Here is a 22,036-nt window from a genome sequence, read left to right as displayed (position 1 = left end):
TTTTTTATTTTTAACAGCCTAGTGTAGGAGCTCTGGTAGCATAGTGGCTAAGGCACTTGCCTGCTAACCAGACGGCTGGCGGTTCAAACCCACCAGCCACTCCTCGGAAGGAAGGTTGGGCAATCCTACTTCTGTAGTGATATTGCCTCGGAAACCCAAGGAGGGGTCGCTATGAGTCGGGGCCGACTCGACGGCACATAACAACAACAACAAGTGTTGGACGTGAGTCACTAGTATACTCCTCTCTCATCCCTGGTTCCAGGGTTACTGTTAGGATGTTAACCTAAGGCTAAGTAGAGGATTTGGAGAAAGGTAAAAGGGTTAATAAGAAAAAAAGCAATGTGGGGGTAGGAGAGGGCAGAGCCAACTGACATCAGAGGAGAGGAGCCTACAGCTGGCCCCTCCCAGGCTCTAGGCTTAACGAGTTTAACTGGATTTAGCCCTGAAGGAACTGCTGAAAGGGAGTGGGGGGAGTGTAGAAAAAGGTTTGTTGTTGTTGTTGTTATGTGCCATAGAGTCAGACCCGACTCACAGCAACCCCTCCTTGGGTTTCCCAGGCAGTATCACTACGGAAGTAGATTGCCCCATCTTCCTTCAGTTGTCCTAAATGAACTGCCAGCCTTCTGGTTAGCAGTCAAATACCTTAGGCACCACACCACCCCTATTCTTCCCTAAAGAATGGGGAAGCAGAGGGCAGGCAGGTCAAGGCTGCAAAGAGATTGCCTATTAGGGTTAGGATTATCGGCCAGTTGTCCGTTTTTGATCCCCAGAGCACAGAGAACAGGATGAAGTTAATTTGAATACTAATTGGTCATTTGGATTGGTGTCACCAAATGCACTAATTCACTCCACATGGACCTACTCCAGGACCAGATCATACAGAATCCTTGTAAGGTGTCATGGAGTTGTTTTCATCTCATAGCGACCCTATGTACGGCAGAACAAAACCCTGCCCAGTCCTATACCATCTTCCAATCTTTGTTATCTTTGAGTGCATTGTTGTAGCCACTGTATCTATCCATCTCATTGACGGTCTTTGTCTTTTTCGCTGACCCTCTACTTTTCCAAACATGATATCCTTCTCAGGATCTGGTCCTGCCTGACAACGTGTCCCAAGTACATGAGACGAAATCTGGCCATTCATCTAAGAAGCATTCTTGCTGTACTTCTCCAAGATAGATTTGTTTGTTCTTCTGGCACTCCATGGTATATTTAAAATTTTTCACCAACAGTAATTCAAAGGCATCAATTTTTCTTTGGTCTTTATTTATTGTTCAGCTTTTTCATGCCTATGAGGCAATGGAAAACACAATCAGGCACATCTTAGTCTTCAGAGTGACATCTTTATTCCTTAACACTTTAAAGAGATCTATTGCAGCAGATTTGCCCACTGCAATGCAATATCTATCCGATTACTTAACTGCTACTTCCATGGGTGTTGATTGTGAATCCAGGTAAAATTAAATCTTTGATGATTTAAATCTTTTCTTCATTCATTGTGATGTTGTTTATTGGTTCAGTTGTGAGGATTTTTATTTTCTTTATGTTGAGGTGTAATCCATATTAAAGACTGTAATATGGACTTCATCAGTAAGTGCACTTCAGTCCTCTTCACTTCCAGCAATCAAGGTTGTATCAGCTACATATTGCAGGTTGTTAATAAATCTTCCTCCAATCCTGATAGTGCATTCTTCTTCATATAGTCTGGCTTCTTGGATTATTTGCTCAGCATACAAATTTAATAAGTATGGTGAAATGATACAACCCTGATGCAAAACTTTCCTGATTTTAAGCCATGCAGTATCCTCTTGTTCTGTTGAACAGCTGCCTCTTGGTCCGTGTATAGGCTCCTCATGAGCACCATTAAGTGTTCTGGAATTCCCATTCTTCGCAATGTTATCCATAATTTGTTATATGATCCACACAGTTGAATGCCTTTGTGTAGTCAGTAAAACACAGGTAAATATCCTTCTGGTATTCTCTTCAGCCAAGATCCTTCTGACAACAGCAATGATATCCCTAGTTCCACATCCTCTTCTGAATTTAACTTGAATTTCTGACAGTTCCCCATAGATGTATTGCTATAACCATTTGAATGATCTTTAGCAAAATTTTACTTTGGTGTGATATTAATGATATCGTTTGATAGTTTTCATGTTCTGAACCCTTGTTTTAGTTGTTACATGCTGTTGAGTCGGCCCCGACTCATAGAAACCTCTCCTTGGGTTTCCAAGGCGGTATCACTATGGAAGTAGATTGCCCACCCTTCCTTCTTAGGAGTGGCTGTGGGTTTGAACTGCCAGCCTTCTGGTTAGCAGTCAAGTGTCTTAAGTGCTTCACTGCCAGAGCTCCTTCTGAACCCTTAGTAATGTTTATTATCAATTTTAATCATAGAATAATATGTGATATAGTGATAAATTACTTAAATGTAATATTAGATTATAAATCTAATATTTCTTAGAGTATATTCTTAAATATTGTAATATTTCTTATATTAATATTTCTTAGGTTATTATTATAACCACCAGCCTTCTGGTTAGCAGTCAAATGGCTTAGCCAATACGTACACCACCAGAGCTCCTCTGAATTACAATACATTATCAGTAAATGAGTGGAAGCCTTTTTTGATTTTTTACCTTCTTTTCTTATAAATAGGAGCTCTGATAGCGTAGCGCCTAAGGCACTTGACTGCTAATCAGAAGGTTGGCGGTTCAAACCCACCAGCCAGTCCTCGGAAGGACGCTTGGGCAATCTACTTCCATAGAGACTGCCTCAGAAACCCAACGAGAGGTCACTATGAGTCCAATCGATTAGATGGCAGTTTTGTTTTTTTTTTTCCTTTTAAATGCCACTTAATTCTCAAAAAGTTATTGATATATGTTCACAAATACCAATTACCACTATATTGTAGCTAAAACACAAAAAATTTAATGAAATCAGCAACTATAAAAACACTGCCAGCAATGAAAACAACAGTGTTTGCTTGTGGTGCGTACTTACTTCATGTGCTGACAAAACCTTGTGATTCACTGGTGTAATTGGGTAATAATGACAGCTCTGACTAGAGTGTATCAGAATGTTCAAAAAGTAAATTAGCATAGAGTTTGAACCTTGTCGGTGGGGTGGAGTTGACCTTGAACAACTCTGGGTTAGTGGTGTGTTCAGCCCCCTCCCCAGTTGAAAATCCACGATAACTTTTGACTCCAAAAAAACTTAACTACTAATAGCCTACTATTGACTGGAAGCCTTACCCATAACATAAATAGTTTTGATCATAAACCCAGCTGCATTTGCACAAAACAGTAGAGTTAGCCTATCCCTTCCTGCCTTTAATCCTGGTACTTACTTCTCTTTACTAATAAATGTTCTTTGTGGCATTTTTTTCCCCCCAGAATAGGACACTTTTGTCTGTGTTAAAAATCTGTTTGGGCAAATTTTTTTTTTTCTCCATGATTTTCTTAATTGTGTCTGGGAACTCATCTGCTACCTCTTAGTGGACAGAAGCTGCTTCTCCTGTTACCTGGACATTTTTTTAAGCCAAACTTCTTTCTAAAATTATCAAACCATCTTTTGTTGGCATTAAATTCTTCAGCCTTCGATCCTTCACCTTCCTTTAGTTTTAAATTTTCATATAATGACTGTTTTATTCTCAAATCATATTAGAGTCTATAGATATGCCTTTCTTACAGAAATCTTGTACCTACATAAAAACTGCATTGTCAATACAGATAAAAAGGTATTTTGCGAAAAGTGCAACGTTTTCATGGCTAGTTGTGTGGCTGGAGTGACAGATTCATGAATTCCCTTTTCTTTCTTTTTTTTTTTTTTTTACAATGGCCCTATGCTGAATTTGTGTATCTTGAAATTGTAGACAATCGCAGCTGCAGATCTCAATCTATAGTACATATCAAGCAATTCATTTTTTTCTTGTAATGTCATGACTTTTCTCAGCCTCTTGGGAGCACTCCCAGCATCACTAGTGGTATTTCAGATGGGTCCCATGATGTTATTCAAGGTTTATGGTTGCATTAAACATGAAAAATATGCAAGAGATCATTTTTTACTTTGATACAGTTTACTGGAGAGAAGACTACTTATGCAGAGATGATTAATGTCACACAGTGTTTTAAGTAGATACTCCCCATCACCTCAATAGCAACAAGAAATGGCTTCAAAATTATTATAGTAGTACATTATGTACTACAGCTAATTTTTTGCAGTTAGGATTTAATACTGCATCTTTGTTTACATTTCTCTCAACTGTGACTAGCATCATATACAGTCTGTGTTTGTGTAAGTTTTGATATATTTAAAATTTTTAATATTAGATTTATGTATATTTATGGTAGTAAACAATGAAATAGACTCCTATCTACCCACATTATATGCATTCATGATATACCTTTTTCTTAATTTTTCTGATATTTGTAGGCCATGCAACGTGTGAGTTTTTTCAAAATGTTGTAGATCTCAAAAAAATTTTCCAATATATTTATTGTAAAAAAATTGTAAAAAAAGTGCAGTTCAAACCCATGTTGTTCAAGATCAATTGTATATTGATACATGTAAGCTTGGCTTATGAAAAATGTTCTTGTTATAAGGATATTTTATGGAAAAAAAATTTTGCTTTAACAGCGCACAAAAGTTCTAGTCATTTTGATGTCACCCTCTTTGACTGTGTTACTCCTTGTTGTCTGCACCCTCCTCCAACCCCCCTAGTGACGCCAGTGCTAACTGGGTCCACTCAGAAGCCTTCACCCTGCCCTCTGACCTGCCCTATAAGGAACCCGGGGTCGGAGGCCGGGCAAGTTAGGGCCCTCCTCACTACGCCTCCCGGTTCCTCGGAGCCGCCCCAGGGGCAGGGCCAGGCCAAGGCCGCCCGCGCAAGCCGGCCCATAGCCTGCTCGGCCATGGAAGCCACCGGCAACTTGGAGGCTGCGGGAACAGGTGACCGATCGGCAGCATTCTACACTCCCACGCCCCTCACGCGGGTCTGTGTCCAGGAGGGTTGAGTTGGGCGGAATTGAGTTGGGCAGCCGAGGGCAATCGGCACGAGATTTCAACCCCGTCATCTTAAAGAGGGTTAGTTGGGGTCTTCAATTTGCCCCACCAACATTCGTGCGCCTTAGAGCGTTCTCCGAGTTTGCCTGTCCTGCTCCACGTTCCCAAGCCACTCTGGGAGCCGGGTGCAGGCCTGAGTCCTCTTTCTTTTCCCATTTGCTGCCCCTTGTGCGGGTGAGCTTTGCGTCCTTCTCCCCGAGGTCCCGGACGGACGATGAGTGTGAAGAGGAACCGTGCCTCGGAACTTTATCTCGGCCCCCAGAGGACTGCTTTATTTGCAGCAGCGCTCAGTAATGATATCAGTGGCAAAAAAGATCCACGGCTTTTATTAACAACTTCAGTTTCTACTCCTTTTCTCCTATAACCACGGCCCATGAAACGGTGCACTCTCCCTTTAAGACTAAGATGGTGGCTTGCTACGATCGGACTCCACTTCCGGTGGGGAGGGGGGCGGGACCCCAGCCCTCTCACGCCGGAAGTGGTTTGCGTTTTCAAGATGGCGACTCCCTATGTAACTGATGAGACCGGCGGTGAGTGCGGGAGGCGCGAAGCCGCTTCTCCCCGGGCTCCCGGGGCAGGGATTTGGACTTGGAAAGGGGTCTGTGTTCCGCCCATCCCGGGACCCCTCCTTTGCCCCGCCCCCTGGACCGCCTTCCCCATTCATTCTCTCCTACGGGGTGCCACCTGCGCCCCCTTCTGGTCTCGTGTTTTGGGGTCCTAGCTTCCGGTCACCCAAACCCTGGGGTCCTTCAATGCTGGTACCTGCTCCAGGACCCTCACTGTCTCTAAGCTTTTCTCCAGCAGCTGGAGCACCTTGTATCTCTTTTGATTTCTCCAGCCTTGGAGGCTCCTGTAGTCTCAGTTCCCTCCAATTCCTGCCTTCCCATTTTCCCCTCCCCCATCTTTTAGCGATGCCTGCTTACTTTCCTATTCACTCCCATTTGAATTCTTTTTCTCGAAGCTGTTTCTGCTGAAGAACTCTTCGTTGCTGTATTATGTTTTTCACTCTCTGCCTCATTTTCATTGTTGAGCCACTGAAGTCCAGAGGTGCGAAGGGAAGAGGAACCTAGTACAACTTTGAGCTTGGGTTTTCTCCTTGATGGTACCACCCTTCTCTGCCTTCTCCAGCCAGTGGTGGTAATAGAGCTTGAGGGGTTCTAAGGTGGGAGAAGGCAAATAGGACGATATCTAGTGGCCTTTCTCTCAAACCTTTTGACAAGTTAATAGAATCCACTATTCCTTCTGGCTAGAGAAGAAATTCTAGTCCTGCAGTCTGAGATGCAGAAGTGTCTGCTGTGTATGTGAGGTTGATGTGTTGTAAACTGAGATCGTTTTCATCATGGTTTTGTCCATCCTAATTGTCTTATTTTTAGAAACTTAGTAATATCTACCCACTGAGGATCAGATAATGTACATGAAAGCAATTTGTGAAATGCTGTGAAAGGTTTTACTGTTTCTGTAGCCCTCATTGTGTAAGAGTAGTCTTTTGTAGAAGCGGCACTGTGTTTGCTGTGGTATACACAGCCTATTTTTAAATGTGCCAGTTATGTTTTTTGCCTTTTGTGCTCCATGTTCTTATCTCTCAACCCACTTCTGAAGTGTGATACTTCATGCAACCCAGGTTTTTCCCAAACCTCATTTAGAATGGTTCAACCTCTTTCCTCCTGCCCTCTACCCAGTATGTCCTTCTTAAACTAGCTCCTTTTAATGTGTGCTTTGAAAATATTTATTGCCCAGTACTCTTCTCTCTATTCATAACCATTTTCTTTACCATGACTTAATGATAATCCAGGTATCACATGCCCTCCCCTCCCACCTGGAGGTGTCTGTTGTTTCCTGTGACTTTGTGGAAAAGGAGAAGGAATCAGACTGCTTTCCCTTCCTACTTCCAGATTTTTGATGTATTACTGTCACTCTTATCCTTGTGGAAGGTATTGTAATGCAGTTACAATATTTTCTCTAAAATCTTGGTCCCATCATCTACTGCCTATAAGGACCCAGACCTTGCAGTCATTCTCAGTGTCTCCAGCACATTTGAATACTTTGATCTCATAGTTCCTTAGCAGGAGACCATTGACTTTTCATTTCTGTTTCAGAATAGCTACACATCAGAATCACTACAACCTAGATCTCACCCATGACACCACTTCTTCTTCAGGTGTTCCCCATTAGTTTGGCCTCCTTTTCAGCCACACCTACCAAACCAGCTTTTTGTCCCTTTTTAGGCTCTCTGGAGGAGCTCTGGTGGTGTAGTGCCTAAGGCATTTGACTGCTACCAGAAGGCTGGTGGTTCAAACCTACCAGCCACTCCTCAGAAGGAAGGTTGGGTAATCTATTTCTGTAGTGATACCTCCTCAGAAACCCATGGAGGAGTCGCTATGAGTCGGGTCTGACTTCATGGCTGTGAGTTTGGTTTCTTTGGTTTAGGCTCTCTAGCTAAGCACTTGGCTGTTAACCAAAAGGTGGGTGGTTTGAACCTACCAGCCAATCTAGTCTGTCTTCTGTGGGGAGAAAAGACCTGATGATCCGTTCTCTTAAAGATGTCAGCCTAGGAAACCCTGTGGGGCAGTTTTACTGTTACAGGATTGCTATTAGTCAGAATCAACTTGACAGTACACACCAACAGGCTCTTTGGTTCTTGACCCCTCCTAGTGCACCAGGTCTACTAGCATGGCTGCCTTTAATACTGCCTGGTAGACTTCTGTGACTAGGTGGACTTCTGTGACCAGTCACTTTGATACTGTCTTCATTGCTTTATTTGTTCGTTTTGATTTTGATACCCACAACTGTTTTCTTACTTTCTACTTCTAGGCCACGACACACTGTTAGAGAAAAAGCACAAAAGCTAGCAGAGTTAGTGTAATACAACTTAGTGTTAACTTCTGCCAAGATTACAACTTCTCTCCAATTGTTTTGTCCTGATTCCCTTATAGTCTTCCATAGCTGTTTCCCCAGAACTTTTCTAGCTCTCTGTGACTTCACCTTCTGTTTCATTGAAAAATCAAGACCTATCATTTCTCTTTTTTTACTGTTCACAGTCAGATTTTTTGAATCTCAGGTCATACCTAATTTCATTTCCTACTGCTTATTTGTTCTTTAACTCTTTACTGTTTTTATTTCTAGCACCAGCCTCTCTACTGAGTTGCATATGCCTTTTTCACTCTTGGATATATTGTGACACCTCAAACCCAGCCTGACCAAAATAAATTTTTCCTTCCTTATTTCTTTTAAGAGGAGCTCTGGTGATGTAGTACCTAAGGCATTTGACTGCTAACCAGAAGGCTGGTGGTTCAAACCCACCACTCCGCAGAAGGAAGGTTGGGCAGTCCTTCCATAGTGACACCACCTCGGAAACCCAAGGAAGGGTTGCTGTGGGTCGGAATTGACTCAACGGCAGTGAGTTTGGTTTGGTTTTTGATTTATTTCTTTTAAAGACATCATTGTTCTAGCCAACCCAGGATCAACTTTTTGCATTATCTCTCTTTTTAAAATTATTTTAAATATTATTTCTTTAGAACAGTTTTAGATTTATAGAAAAGTTGAGAAGATGGTGTGGCGTTCCCATATACTCCACACCCAGTTTCCCTTATTATTAACATTTTGTTAATATAGTTCCTTGGTATAATTAATGAACCAATATTGATAATTATTAACTAAAGTTCATACTTTATTCAAATTTCCTTATTTTTTACCTAGTGTTTTTTATCTTTTCCAAGATCCCATCTAGGATACCACATTACATTTACTTTTCAACTCTCCTTAGGCTCCTCTTGGCTGTCACAGTTTCTCAGCCTTTCATTGCTTTTGATGACACTGAGTTTTAAGGAGGACTACCAAGAAAAAAAAACACCCAAAAAATAAACTCAATGCCATCAAGTCAAATCCGACTCTGCCACCCTTCCTTGAGTTTCTAAGGTGGTATCTCTATGCAAGTAGGTTACCCAGTCTTCCTTCGAGGAGTGGCTGGTTGGTTTGAACCTCCAGCCTTCTGGTTAGCAGTCAAATGCCTTAGGCACTATACCACTAGAGCTCCTACTTGTCAAGTATTTTGTAGGATGCCTCTCTATTGTAATTTGTTTGATTTTTTTTCTCATAATCATAACTAGGATTATGGATTTTGGGTGGGGACCACAACAGAGGTAAACTGCCATTTTCATCACATCATATCAAGGGTACATAGTATCAGTGATTTTTCACTGTTGCTATTGACCTTGATCTTCTGTCTAACATGGTAGTTGTAAGGTTTCTCTACTGTAAAGTTCCTCTTTTCTTATCCCTTTCCATAGTATACTCTTTGAAAGGAAGTCAATATTTGTAACTCAAACTTATGGAGAGGGGAGTTACGCTTCCTCTTCTTGAGAGTAGAGTATCAATATAAGTTATTTAGGATTTTTATGCACAAGACACCAGCCACTCCCCGGAAGGAAGATGGGGCAGTCTTCTGCCTCGGAAATCCAAGGAAGGGTCCCTATGAGTCGGGTTCGACTCGACAGCACATAATAACAACAACAACAATGCACAAGAGATTTGTCTTTTCTTTATTTATTGAATTACTTATTTATATCAATATGAAGTTATTTATTTTATGTTTGAGTTATAATCCAGTACTATTTTGTTGTTCAAATGTTCCAGCTTTGATATTGGGAGTTGTTTCAGTTAGTTCTTTATATCCCTTTAACATGTCTCCCATTAATGAAGTGGTGTTTTTTTCTTTTAGTAGGTTTTCACTTTTTGGCTCTACAATGTGCTCTAGGCTCATCTTGTGTATTTCTTGCTTCAGGCCTGGAATCAGCTATTTCTCCAGGGATCCTAATTCCTATAATTGGAGAATGGTATTAGAAACCAAGTTCTGGGTGCTAAGTATGCTCATTGCTATTGAGATGTCATTTTTGTATCATCTTTCACTCATCTCTTGCTCCCTCCCCCAAATCATTTGTTGAGATACTCTACTATGCCTATTGCCATTACCCTTACTCTTTCTTCATTACTGGTAAGCTGTATGTCCTTGGGAATTTTGTTTATCATACTCACTGGTTGTTTTCTCATTGATGAAACTGGAACAACTCCTACAACACAGAATTATGAGAATTAAAATTTCAATGAGGTAATATATGTGTCTGGTACGCAGAAAGTACCCAACAAATGGATCAGTAATTATCATGTAAAAGTTACTACGTGGATGTTTTGGGCACCTAGTGCCGCTCTAACAGAAATATACCATGTATGGGATGGCTTTAACAAACGGGAGTTTATTGTCTTAGAGTTTGGAGGCTTTAAGTCAAATTTCAGAGTGGCAGGCTCTAGGGACTGGGTGAAAGCCCCTCAACTTTGGGCTTCAGCTCTGCCTCCTGCTCCCAGCCCGCTGAAGCTGGAGGCTTTTCTTCACTCAGACAGCTGCTGGCTGCTGAAGCTGACAAGGCCGAGGTTGACAAGTAAAAAGGCACACTCCCAGTGTTACCAAACTACATGGCAGGCCACTAATTCAAGTCCAGATGAAGTCCCAAGATCGGCAGGGCATGGCAGACTGTTGAACAATGACTTGGGTACATGGAGAATTCAAGTGTGCCAAAAGGTTAGAGAACGTTCTTGAGGCTTCTCCTTATATACAGGAGGCAGACCATATCCCTAAGAGAGCTGCTCAGCTGGTCATGGTAGATTCTATCATGGAGTTGATTACCAGTCTCATCATGGGGAATACTATATCCAGCTGCCTAGCCACTCAACCAGGCCCGGCCAAGTTGACACACAAACTTAACTGCCACAGTGGATTGGAAGAGATTATATATGTGAAGTACCAAGCATAGTACTTGGACCATTCTGAGTGCCTTATAAAATTCTAGTTTTCCTTATAAGTGTTGTTGTGACTTCTAGTCTATCTCTAGTCTCTTTTTGTGCCAGTTCATCTGACATACTGCTGCCAGATTACTACTCTTTAAATACAAATTTAGCTATGTAATTTTTATTCAATATAATTCATCCAGCAGAGTCTACTGTTAAAGTTGGCATAAATCCTAATTTTTATTTTTTTCTGTGCATTTTTTTAATGTAGTTGAGTCAGGTGGTATATACATTTTTATATCTTTTTAAAATTTAATCTTATTACCTAAATATTTTTCTTTGCTTAGAAATTCTCTGTGAAAATCTTGGAAAATACTGGCAGAATGTTTAATTGTTTGGATGTATCCTATCTTTCCTTTTCTCTGTTGTTGGACTTTTAGGTTGTTCATAGAATTTTTGTTCCAAGAACTCTGTGAATATTTTTGGGCATATTTTCATACATTTAGGGTTATTTTCTTGGAATAGATTTCCTGAAGTAGAATTACTGGGTTGGAAATTACAAATATTTAATTAATTTATTTATATACACAAGTAGAATGAAATGTAAATCACATGCTATTGGTAATTCCAGAATCCAGAGATAACTACAGTTAACATTTCCTTTTAGTTTTTCTGTGCACAAATACAGCACTTCTATAGTAACATGATTTGGATCATATTGAATGACAGTGTTTCCCAAAACATTCTTAGAACATTTAGTAATCTTGTGAGATATATTAAAAAAATAAATGACTAACTGAAATAAAAATAAGGCTTTGGGAAATACATTTGGGAAACACTATAAAACCATATGATAATCTTGGATATTCACAGGAATAAGAACATAATAATTAATAATAATAAAAGTATATTAACGCAGAGAAGTCTTGTAGTTAAAAACAAAAAAAATCTTTTGTTGAGGGGTTTACTTTAGGATTTCCCAAACTTATTTAATAATTTTTGGGGTAACTCAAAAATCTTTTGGGACTTGACTATCAAATTTACATTTGGATTGTCCATTCTTATAGTGAAGGTAACCCACTGCCGGCAAGTCATTTCTGACTCATAGCAACCATATAGGACAGAGTAGAATTGCTCCATAGGTTTTCCAAGGCTGTAAATCTTTATGGAAGCAGGCTGCCACATCTTTCTCCTGTGGAGTGGCTGGTGGGCTTGAACTGCTGATCTTTTGGTTGGCAGCTGAGTACTTTAATCACTGTACCACCAGGGTTCCTGTACTACTTTCTAAGCACAAATTGTTTTTCAGTAAAATATTATCACATACAACATCTTGGCCAGTACACACCAGTGAAATTGGGCTATATAAGATAGGCCAGTTGGATACCAATGTGATGATATGAGTCAGATCTGTATTCAGATTGCAGCTACTTATTATTTTTGTGATTTTGGACAAATCTTTACCCTCTCGAAGACTGTTTCCTCAACTGTAAATGATGCTATATACCTGTTGTCCAAGGAGCTCTGGTGGCATAGTGCCTAAGGCATTTGACTGCTAACCAGAAGGTTGGTGGTTCAAACCCATCAGCTGCTCTGTGGAAGGAAGATGGGGCAATCTACTTCCGTGAAGATTTACCACCTCAGAAACCCAATGGGGGGTCATTGTGTGTTGGAATTGACTTAATTGCAGTGAGTTTGGTTTGTTTTTTTGCATATTTGTTGTCCAGATTCAACAAGCTAATGTATGTAAAATTCCTGGTGTAATGTTGGTATTGGCTGTGGTTGACTTATGGGGACCCCATGTAAAGTGAAAGGCAAAATGTTGCCTGGTCTTGTATCATGTCCACAACTGATTACACATCAGACTGTTGTTGTGATCCATAACATTTTCAGAAGTAAATCACAAGGTTTTCTTCCTAGTCTATCTTGAAGTTTCACTGAAGCCTTTCCAACATCATAGCAACACATAAGCCTTTACTGAGGCTGGTGATACACATGAGGTATATTGTCTAGGAATTGAACCAGAGACTTCCTCATGGTAGGTGAGAATTATACCACTGAACCACCAAAATGCTCTTTCCTAACTATTCCTGATATATTGTGAGTTTTCCATTGTTACGACTGCTTGTTGTTCTTGCTCTTGGAATGCCCTTTCCCTTCCGATTTCTGCCTGCAGAATTTTTTTTTTTAATTTGTATTGTAACTTGAGTGAAAGTGTACAGAGCAAATTCGTTTTCCATACACCAGTTCATACACGTTTTGTTTCATGACATTGACTGCAGTTTCCCAGAGTCTTAACAGCTGTCTTCTCACTTCCTCTCTATAGTTACCTCTTCTCTGTGTCCCTCTTTCCTGTTCTTTCCTATGCATTATTGCCCCCGTCTATCTCCCTATGTAAATACTGCCCTTCTGTTTTCCCATGATTGATCGTTCTGAGTGTATCTACCTGATGTAAATGTTCACCCTATATGCCTGAGTGACTAGAGGCCATAGTCTCAGGGGCCCCACCAGGCTCTATCAGACCAGTAAACCTGGTCTTTATTTATTTATTTATCATTTTGAATTTTGTTCCACATTGTTCTCCCACTCTATCTAGGATCTCCTCCACTGATTCCTTTCTGAGTGGTTGACAGTGGTAGCCCGGCACCGTCTAATTCTTCTGGTCTCATGGTCATATAGGCTGAGGTTCACATGGTCCACTCATCCCTTGGACTAATTATTTCCATGTGTCTTTGATTTTCCTCATTCTTCTTTGCTCTGGACAAGGAGAGACCTATTGTTGCATCTAGATGGCCGCTTGCCTGAAGAAATATTAGTCATTGGTATTGTTATTATTACTGCCACCTAGCCTTTAAGGTTTTCTTGATTTCCTGTCTTCCCACCCAACTGGGTGTGATTACTTGAAGGATTAGTATGTTTAGGTCTCTCAGGATACTTAAGATACTTATATTTATTCCATTTTTATCTTACTCTTTGCCTGCATAACTTGTCCGCCACCACCCTTAGACGGTAAATTTCTTGAAAGTAGCAATCATTTTACTCATTTGGATAATCCCTATAGCACTTAGTATAGTACTTTTTGCATAGGAGGAATTAGTAAATGTGTATTGCATTTTATTAATTTGTAGTCTGGCTTCTGACCACCTTACTTTTCTGAGGCTAAGCAGGGATTTTCATATTTCCAAATCCAGTAACCTTTTTCTCAGTTCTCCTTGTTCCTGAACTCAGTAATTAACAGTTAGCTACCTGTCTCCTTGTCTTAAAAATCTTTCGGTCTCCATGGCACAGGACTGTCTTGGTAGTCTTTTTCTTATCAATTATGTCCTGTTATTGCTGATACCTTTTCCTCCTTGAGGAAAATGATCATGAGTCTTTTTCCAGGATCATTCTTCATATTGCTCTTCTCTTTTCTCTGTATTGGAAACTGTATTCAGGTCTTATCATGGTTGCCTGAGATCATCCTGAAGTCCAGATCTGTGACCCAGAACTCCTTCTTTGAAATGCCCCTCAGGGACTCAAGAGGCCTATAGTAGTCACTTCCGCCTAATCCTGTGTGGTTCTCCTCCCCAGCCTGGCTATTTTGTGGGACATAGTCTCTCCATTGTCTTCTTGTTACTCATGAAAACAAGGCCCTTTTCAGTTTAAGGGTTTTTATTGCTAATGAATTTAAGGAAAGAGATTGGGGATTAAAAAGCAGACATGGGGAAATGACAAAGTTTACGAAATTCTTATAGTAATAGTCTATAATCTGTAGTTTCTGACTCTCAAAGATGTTACCTGAAAGTCCTGATATTCTGCCCTTGGTTTTTATTTCTAGGGGTGGGAATCGCCAAACCTGTCCCTTCTTTTTGACTTCACCCTTGGATGCCATCAAGGCCAGAGGATGGAACCAAGATTACATAAAAATAGGTGCTCCTTTGTGATAATGGGCTATTTGTGTCTCTGAGGGCTTCCGGACAGGATGGCTATTCAAGAAGCTTCTGCTCTGCTTTTCCTCACACTCCGTCTTTACTAGTCTGAATCCTTCAACTGTAATTTTTATGCAGTTAATTTAAGTATGTGTTTCTGGCATTGTCCCTTTCTCCCTAATTCCGTGTAAACCACTGCTGTCTAGAATTAGTTATTTTCACAAAGTTGTCTTCTCTGCATTTTTTCTTTATAACAGTAGTTTTTATTCTCCTCCAAATTTTACACATTCAAGTGTGATACTGTAATTGTTTGTTTGTTTGTGAGCTTGTTTGTTACCTTTTTTCCTAATAGAATGTATGCTACAAGAGGGCAAGAACCTAGTGTGCTTTACTCATTATAATGTCTCTAGCTCTTGTTACAGTGCCTGGCACAACAGTAAGTGCTCAATAAAAATTTTAAATAAGTGTGTGAATAAATGTTCTTACCATTGTCCAACTTACCCACAAGTTTATTCTGAAAATCAAATAAGAGACTACATGTGAAAAGCACCAGATTAAATCCACCAGAGCATTGTTTCAGTTATTTCCTCTTTCTCTAATTCAGATCTTGGTAGCTTTCAGGCCCTGTTGATTTATTCGTCATAATAAATTCCTCTTTCATTTCTTTCCAACACCCAGAGACCATCTCAGTCAAGTCTTCTCACACTGCAGCTACTGCATTCATTTACTCTACCTTTACTTTATGTTCCACATTTTCAGGTTAATCTTCATAAGGCATTGCTTTGAGCAAATCACTTGTATTCCCTTATTGGCCTTCAGTGCTCTCCCACAATCTGAGGCTTAAATCCAACATCAGGGGAGATTGGAAGCCTTTTATATTCTAATTTACCCTTAGCCTCCTTTCCTATTACATATGCCTTTTGCCCAAAACATTCTTGGCTTTTCCCTAAATATTATACTTAAATATTTTACTTGGCTTTTCCCTAAATATTATACTTAAATTTATTTATTCTTTAACTCAGCCAGTATTTACTGTCACCTATGGGCCAGCCCCTTTGCTGTAAAGATCAAAGACACAGCCCCTGTTCTCCAACAAAGTTATGTTAAACATCAGAGCATGATGAAGGCTGAGACAGGTGCTGTGGGTCACAAAGGGCACTTTCTAATTTGGCATGGGGTAGGGAGGTCAGGGAAAACCAGTAGGAATTAACTAATATAAGAAGTGGGTAAAGTGTACTTAAGTGGGAGCAAAAAGACACAGAATATAGGCATGGATCCAGGTTAAGTTGTGAATAGTTCAGTGGCTGGAACAGAGTGTGAATGGCTGGGTGCTAAGAGGTTGAAGATGAGCTAGGTCAAGAAGGCCTTTTGTGTGTTGCTCTATCTTCGATGTAAGTATTACTCTGAGGGCCGGAGGAATCCAGGAAGAATTTTAAGTAGGGATGTGACTCCTGATTTGCCTCTTTCTTTTTTCTTTGCTCACTCCAACTTCCCACTTGTCTAAATCTTGCTCGTCTTCCAAGGTTCACAACACATGCTGTGTCCTTCATAAAATCTTTTTAAATCACTTGGTCAAAAGTAATTTCACTCTCATCTATGCACCTTTCATTCTACAAGCCATTTAGGCTTGAAACCTAAATTACATTAAAAAAATCTATAACATAACATTATTATTAATGGGAATTATTAAAACATGATTTTATCACCCCAACACAACATTTTTGTTATTGTACATTCTTTTCTAGACTTACAAATATGTGTAACATATTTATGGTTGAAATCATGGTATACAATTTAATTATGTTTTACATTATATTACATGATTTTTTTTGGTTCTTCATTATTTTAAACAGATATGCTATATATATTTCACCATTTTTGTATAATTAGATATAATTTTTAGCCATTAATAGATAATGCCATAATTTTCACTTGATTCTTTTTTGCTCTATTTTTTTTTTCCTGTTGAAACTATTTCTTTATTCTAAATTCTCAAGGTTAGAATTACTGAAACAAAAAGAGTGTTGAATTACCTCAGACTTCTAACATCTCAGCCTTCCCCCAGTCAGTGAGTGAATTACGAATATTGATTCTTTGTTAATGTATCTGGCACCAGTCCCTTACTTTCTCGTTCTCCCTTACAGTCCATTCTGCCCTTCATGCTAGGATTATTGCAGTATTTTTTCCTAACAGATTTCCCCCGTGTCCAGTGTTTCCATTTCCAATTTGCTTTCTCATCATGCCAGATTAATTGCCCTAAACCAGTGTTTTGAATAAAGTATTCATTCTTTCAACAGATATTTATTGAATGCATGCCATGAGCTAGATATTAAATTCCTTAACTGACTTAATGTTCATGGTCTGAACATTCCCCTTATTCTTTATACTAGCCAGCCCTGTAAGAGGCCCAGACAGACTGCTCTATTCACTGTCTCCTGAACATAGCATATATATTTCCATGTCTAGATTTTTGTTTTAGAAGAAGCTTCTGGTTAGAATCCATTAGCCTACCTTTTCATTTACTTTAGTTTGGCCCTTTTTTCAAAGCCCATGTCTTGTTCCAATCCTGCCTCCACAAAGCCTCTCAGATTTTGCACTCTTCAGTTACTACTCTGCCTGCAAGCTCAGGGACCATATTTTGTTACTGCTTGCCTCATTTGCCACTTAACATATACAACATTGAATAAATTTTTATATTTGACACTCTATATGTCCTGTTTTAATGATATTATAAACTCTTTGAAGGAAAGGGCAGGATCTTGGTCTGTTATAAATGCTAAGTCTGTAGGAGCTCTGGTGACATAGTGTCTAAGGCATTTGACTGCTAACCAGAAGGCTGGCGGTTCAAACCCACCAGCCACTCCTGAGAAGGAAGGTTGGCAATTTACTTCCGTAGTGATACTGCCTTGGAAACCCAAGGAGGGGTCGCTATGAGTTGGATCCGACTCCATGGCAGTGGTTGAGTTTGAGTTTGTCTGTTGCAGCTAGGCAAAAAATATCCCCTGGAGCTCTTTCTTCACCAGATAATGTCCAAATTTCTTTTCTTAATCTATAACAATTGTAATTTAATAGTAAGACCTTGAAATACATAAAGCATAAATTGGCAAACCAGTGAGGAGAAATAGATAAATCCCAAATCATTAGATTTTAATACACTGCTTTCAATAGTTGATAGGAGAAGCAGAGAATAATTGTTAAGGCTATATAGAAAATTTAAACAGCAAATTTAATTAACAAATAGACATATGTCCCTTGAATGTTCAAATTTCTTAAGCGTGTCTTTAATGCTTTCTAAAATCTGAGCCCATTTTTTTTTCATCCCCAACCTAGCTTCCTGTTATTCCCTGTCACAAACTGTCTGATTTGCTTGGACCCTTCTTCATTCTGTTTGCCTGAATAATTTACTCCATGGCCATTCCTACAGCCATACCTTTCTTTGCTCATATTTGAGTACTTTTGTTCATGTTTTTTCTTTTTTTTTTTCCCTTCCTTTCTTTAATAATTTTTAAAAAATTTATTAATAATATTTATGTTGTAAACAGAAAAAATTATTCAACATTATTTAATTCATGTGTAACGCCTTCAACTCCTTACTTTTAAAAATCTTTCTCTTTTTTAAGTAATACTGAAAAAGAGCTGTATTTAAAATAGTTAATGTTTCCTACCACTTCCTTTTCCAGGTTATCCCCATTAAGGTAATCAGCATTAAAGGCTTTGTATGATTCCTTCCAAAGTCCCTATATACAGACTGACTGTACAGACTTTAAATGCTGCCCTCTCCCCCAACAAAAATGGAACCATTCTCTACACTAGGAGTTCTCAAAATGGTCCAGGATCACTGGGGATCCATAAGGATCCTTTCAAGAGGTCTGCAAGCAAGGCTATTTTCATAATTACTACCACCACCACCAGTTGCCTTCAAGTTAATTCCACCTCATAGTGATACCCCATGTGTGTCAGAGTAGTTTTGTGCTCCATAGAGTTTTCAATAGCTAATTTTTTTTGTATTTGCCTTTTTACTAGGTTGGCATTTGTTTGCACTGATGGTGCAGAAGCAGTGGTGGGTAAAACTGCTGACACTTTAGCACAATTCAAGGCAGTGGAACTAAGTTGTGTTTGTTATTGTATTCTTTACTATGACACATTTGCAGTAAATAATGCTAGTTTCACTTAAGAATAGCCTTAATGAAGTAGTAAAAATTAATTTTATTAAATCCCAACCCTTGTATACACTTTAAAAAAAAATAAACTTTATGTTTTGATACATGTCTTTTTAATGTTCTGTGACTCTGGAAAGTAAGCATGAAACACTTCTACATACCCAAGTAAGATAGTTACATCAAGGAAAAGCCTTTAATGCAATTGTGTGATTTGCATGCTAAACAAGCTTCTCTTTTCATGGAACACCATTTTTTTTAACTTGAAAGAACTAGTGACAAACTGGTAATTCAGACTTGGGTATTTTCCTGAAAATAACACGTAGCTGTTACTTAAGGAAAACAGCTGACAGTATTTATTGCCAGTGAGAAAATCTGAGTTTTCAAATGAAAATTAGGAGCCCTGGTGGTGCAGTGGTTAAGCAGTCGGCTGCTAACCAAACTCACCAGCCACTCCACAGGAGAAAGATAGGCAGTCTGTGCCCATAAAGATTTATGGCCTTGGAATCTAGAATTCTGGAAAACTTGTATCTGGCAGTATGCACTTGACAGCTTCCCAGTACTTAAAAGATTTTTCTAACGACAATATGATTTTTTTAAATATCGGATAGTGATGTACATAATAATATAAAATAAGAATGTAAAGGGGTTCTGAAATAAAAAAGTTTGAGGATTGCTGCTCTACAAATTATTCTGCAATTGGATTTTTCACTTAGTGTATGATGAATAGCATTTAAGGTCAGTGCATCTAGATCTAACACATTCTTTATAATAATGTGGTAATCCATTGTATGAATGAACCAAATCTATTTAATCATCCCTCTATTGGCCATTTAAATTGTTTACAGCTTTTTGCTAATTTAAATAATACAAATATAATTTGTATATATCCTTGTATACTGGTGCTTTTATAACTATATATTAATATAACTATGCAGTATTATATTCTATAGTATAGAAGTAGGCCTAAAGTTGTCCTGCTTTTCAAGTTCCATCTAAATAAAATTCCCCCAGCTCTATGAAGTCTCTTGAGTCATTTTTCTTCTTGTGGTTCTGTTTTTGCCCACTTTTTAAGGTGGTTCTTCACTTACTGCCTTTTGATGTACTATGCTGTTGTCTTGTGCTTAACTCTTCCTCTATGCCTGATGTATCTTGCCAATTAAATTATAAAAATAGAATCTTCTTCAGGTCAGGAATGGTGTATCATACTGTGCATTCCCATAGAGCCTAGCTTTTTTTTTTTTTTAAATAGTAGATACTTGGTAAATAAATAATGGCAAGAGAGGGATTGAGGGTTGATAACAAGATGCCTTTATGGTTGGATTTGGTGGAGGGATGGCTGTTAAGGGAAGATGCATACATTCATGCATTCTTTTGTCATCTTGGGAAATGTCTGAAAATAAGAATAACTTCAACATAATTTCTCTCATTTCAGGCAAGTATATTGCCTCCACACAGCGACCTGACGGGACCTGGCGGAAGCAGCGGAGAGTGAAAGAAGGCTATGTGCCACAAGAGGAGGTTCCAGTGTGCGTGGTTAGGCCTGAGGAGGGGATACTTAATGGGCTCCCTACAGAAGGAGAGAACGAGTCTGCCTATGAGTTCAGGGAAGACTCTTTTGAGACCCCAGGAAATTGAAGGAAAGGCAGCTATCTGAGAGAGGAGAGGAGGGGGCTGGGATCCAGGGGTAAGTGAGGGGTACCATAAAAAAAACCAAATCTACTGCTATCGAGTCACTTCTGACTCATAGTGACCCCTATTGGGATTTTAAGGCTAAAATGACCTTTTGGTTAGCAGCCAAATGCCTTAACCACTACACCACCAGAGAGCAAGCTAATTCTGTTGCTGTGGCCTCTGTTCATCAGAATAGCATTCAGAGCTCCAGAGCTTGGATCCTAGAGACCCCTTCTATAGTCTCTCATGTAGAACAGAGGAAAGTTAGGGAGGGACCATGGAAAGAGGAAAGAAGTGGGAATGTCATTAGGGTGAAGTGGTTTGGAAGGTTAAGAAAAGGGCTGAGAAAGTCAGTGACTCTTTGAAACTCTATTGACATCTTCTGTTCCCTTCAGGTATGAGAATAAATATGTGAAGTTTTTCAAGAGTAAACCAGAACTGCCCCCAGGACTGAGTCCTGAGGCCACTGCTCCTGCCACCCCATCCAGACCTGAAGGTGGTGAACCAGGCCTCTCCAAGACAGCCAAACGCAACCTGAAGCGGAAGGAGAAGAGGCGGCAGCAGCAAGAGAAGGGAGAGGCAGAGGCCTTGAGCTGGACTCTCGAAAAGGTGTCCCTGGGAGAGACATCCCAACTCCCCAATGCTCTGCAGGGCTCCCGTGCAGTCCCTACAGCTGTCTCTGACCAACCTGACTCAGCTACCACCACCGAGAAAGCCAAGAAGATAAAGAATCTAAAGAAGAAGCTGCGGCAGGTGGAAGAGCTGCAGCAGCGGATCCAGGCTGGAGAGATCAACCAGCCCAGCAAAGAGCAGCTGGAGAAGCTGGCAAGGAGGAGGGCACTGGAGGAGGAGCTGGAGGACTTGGAGCTAGGCCTGTGAGGCCTTTGGGGAATAGGGAATGGACTGCAGAACAAACCATGGGGCTCTCTGGGGTCCTGGGGGATATGGGCAGCAGCAGTCAGGAGGGGTACTTGCCATACTTGGCTCACTTCCACCTCTTGCTTCCCAACTCTGTCCTCCAGGATCTAGCCTCTCCCTCATTTCTTCCCTTCCCAGCGCCTAATTTTTGGACTTCCCCCTTCCCATTCCCAGTGTTCAGAATCTCAGTGACTACCCCAAGTACCTCAAAGGTACCCCAGGTACCTTTGCTGCTGATTTGGGTGTTTTGTTTAAAAGAAAATTGGGTGGGTAGCAATCTCAGAGCTGAGATTGGGGGTAGGGAGACTACACCCAAGTCTTGGAGTCTTGGTTCCTGTTCACAGTGTTTTGGGGTTATTCCCCCTTCATCCCACCTTCCCCCTCCTCTTTTTTTTTAAAGAACAAGAATAAACCCAAGTAGACATGTCTGACTTTGTCTGTTTCTTTTCAACTCCTAGTAGAAGTTTTATCTTCTTTAGTTTGGCACAGGAAGACAAGTGTTGGGAGTAATCCATTTAATTTTTTTAAAGTATGAGCATATGA

The 22,036-nt window shown here is 39.9% G+C and overlaps 1 protein-coding gene across 1 annotated transcript; it reads left to right on the top strand.

Moving 5' to 3' along the window:
• Positions 1 to 5,557: 5,557 nt before the first annotated feature.
• Positions 5,558 to 21,454, top strand: PYM1 (PYM homolog 1, exon junction complex associated factor). Its single transcript, XM_007955087.2, has 3 exons — positions 5,558 to 5,591; positions 20,337 to 20,430; positions 20,971 to 21,454. The coding sequence occupies exons 1-3, from the start codon at positions 5,558 to 5,560 to the stop codon at positions 21,452 to 21,454; spliced, it is 612 nt and encodes a 203-aa protein (XP_007953278.1).
• Positions 21,455 to 22,036: the final 582 nt, after the last annotated feature.

The sequence above is a fragment of the Orycteropus afer genome, unplaced genomic scaffold, assembly GCF_000298275.1.
Source record: "Orycteropus afer afer isolate SDZICR_OR568_19922 unplaced genomic scaffold, OryAfe1.0 scaffold00490, whole genome shotgun sequence".
Lineage (NCBI taxonomy): Eukaryota > Metazoa > Chordata > Mammalia > Tubulidentata > Orycteropodidae > Orycteropus > Orycteropus afer.
The sequence above is the reverse complement of the archived record's forward strand: the minus strand, read 5'-3'. Positions and strand labels throughout refer to the sequence as shown.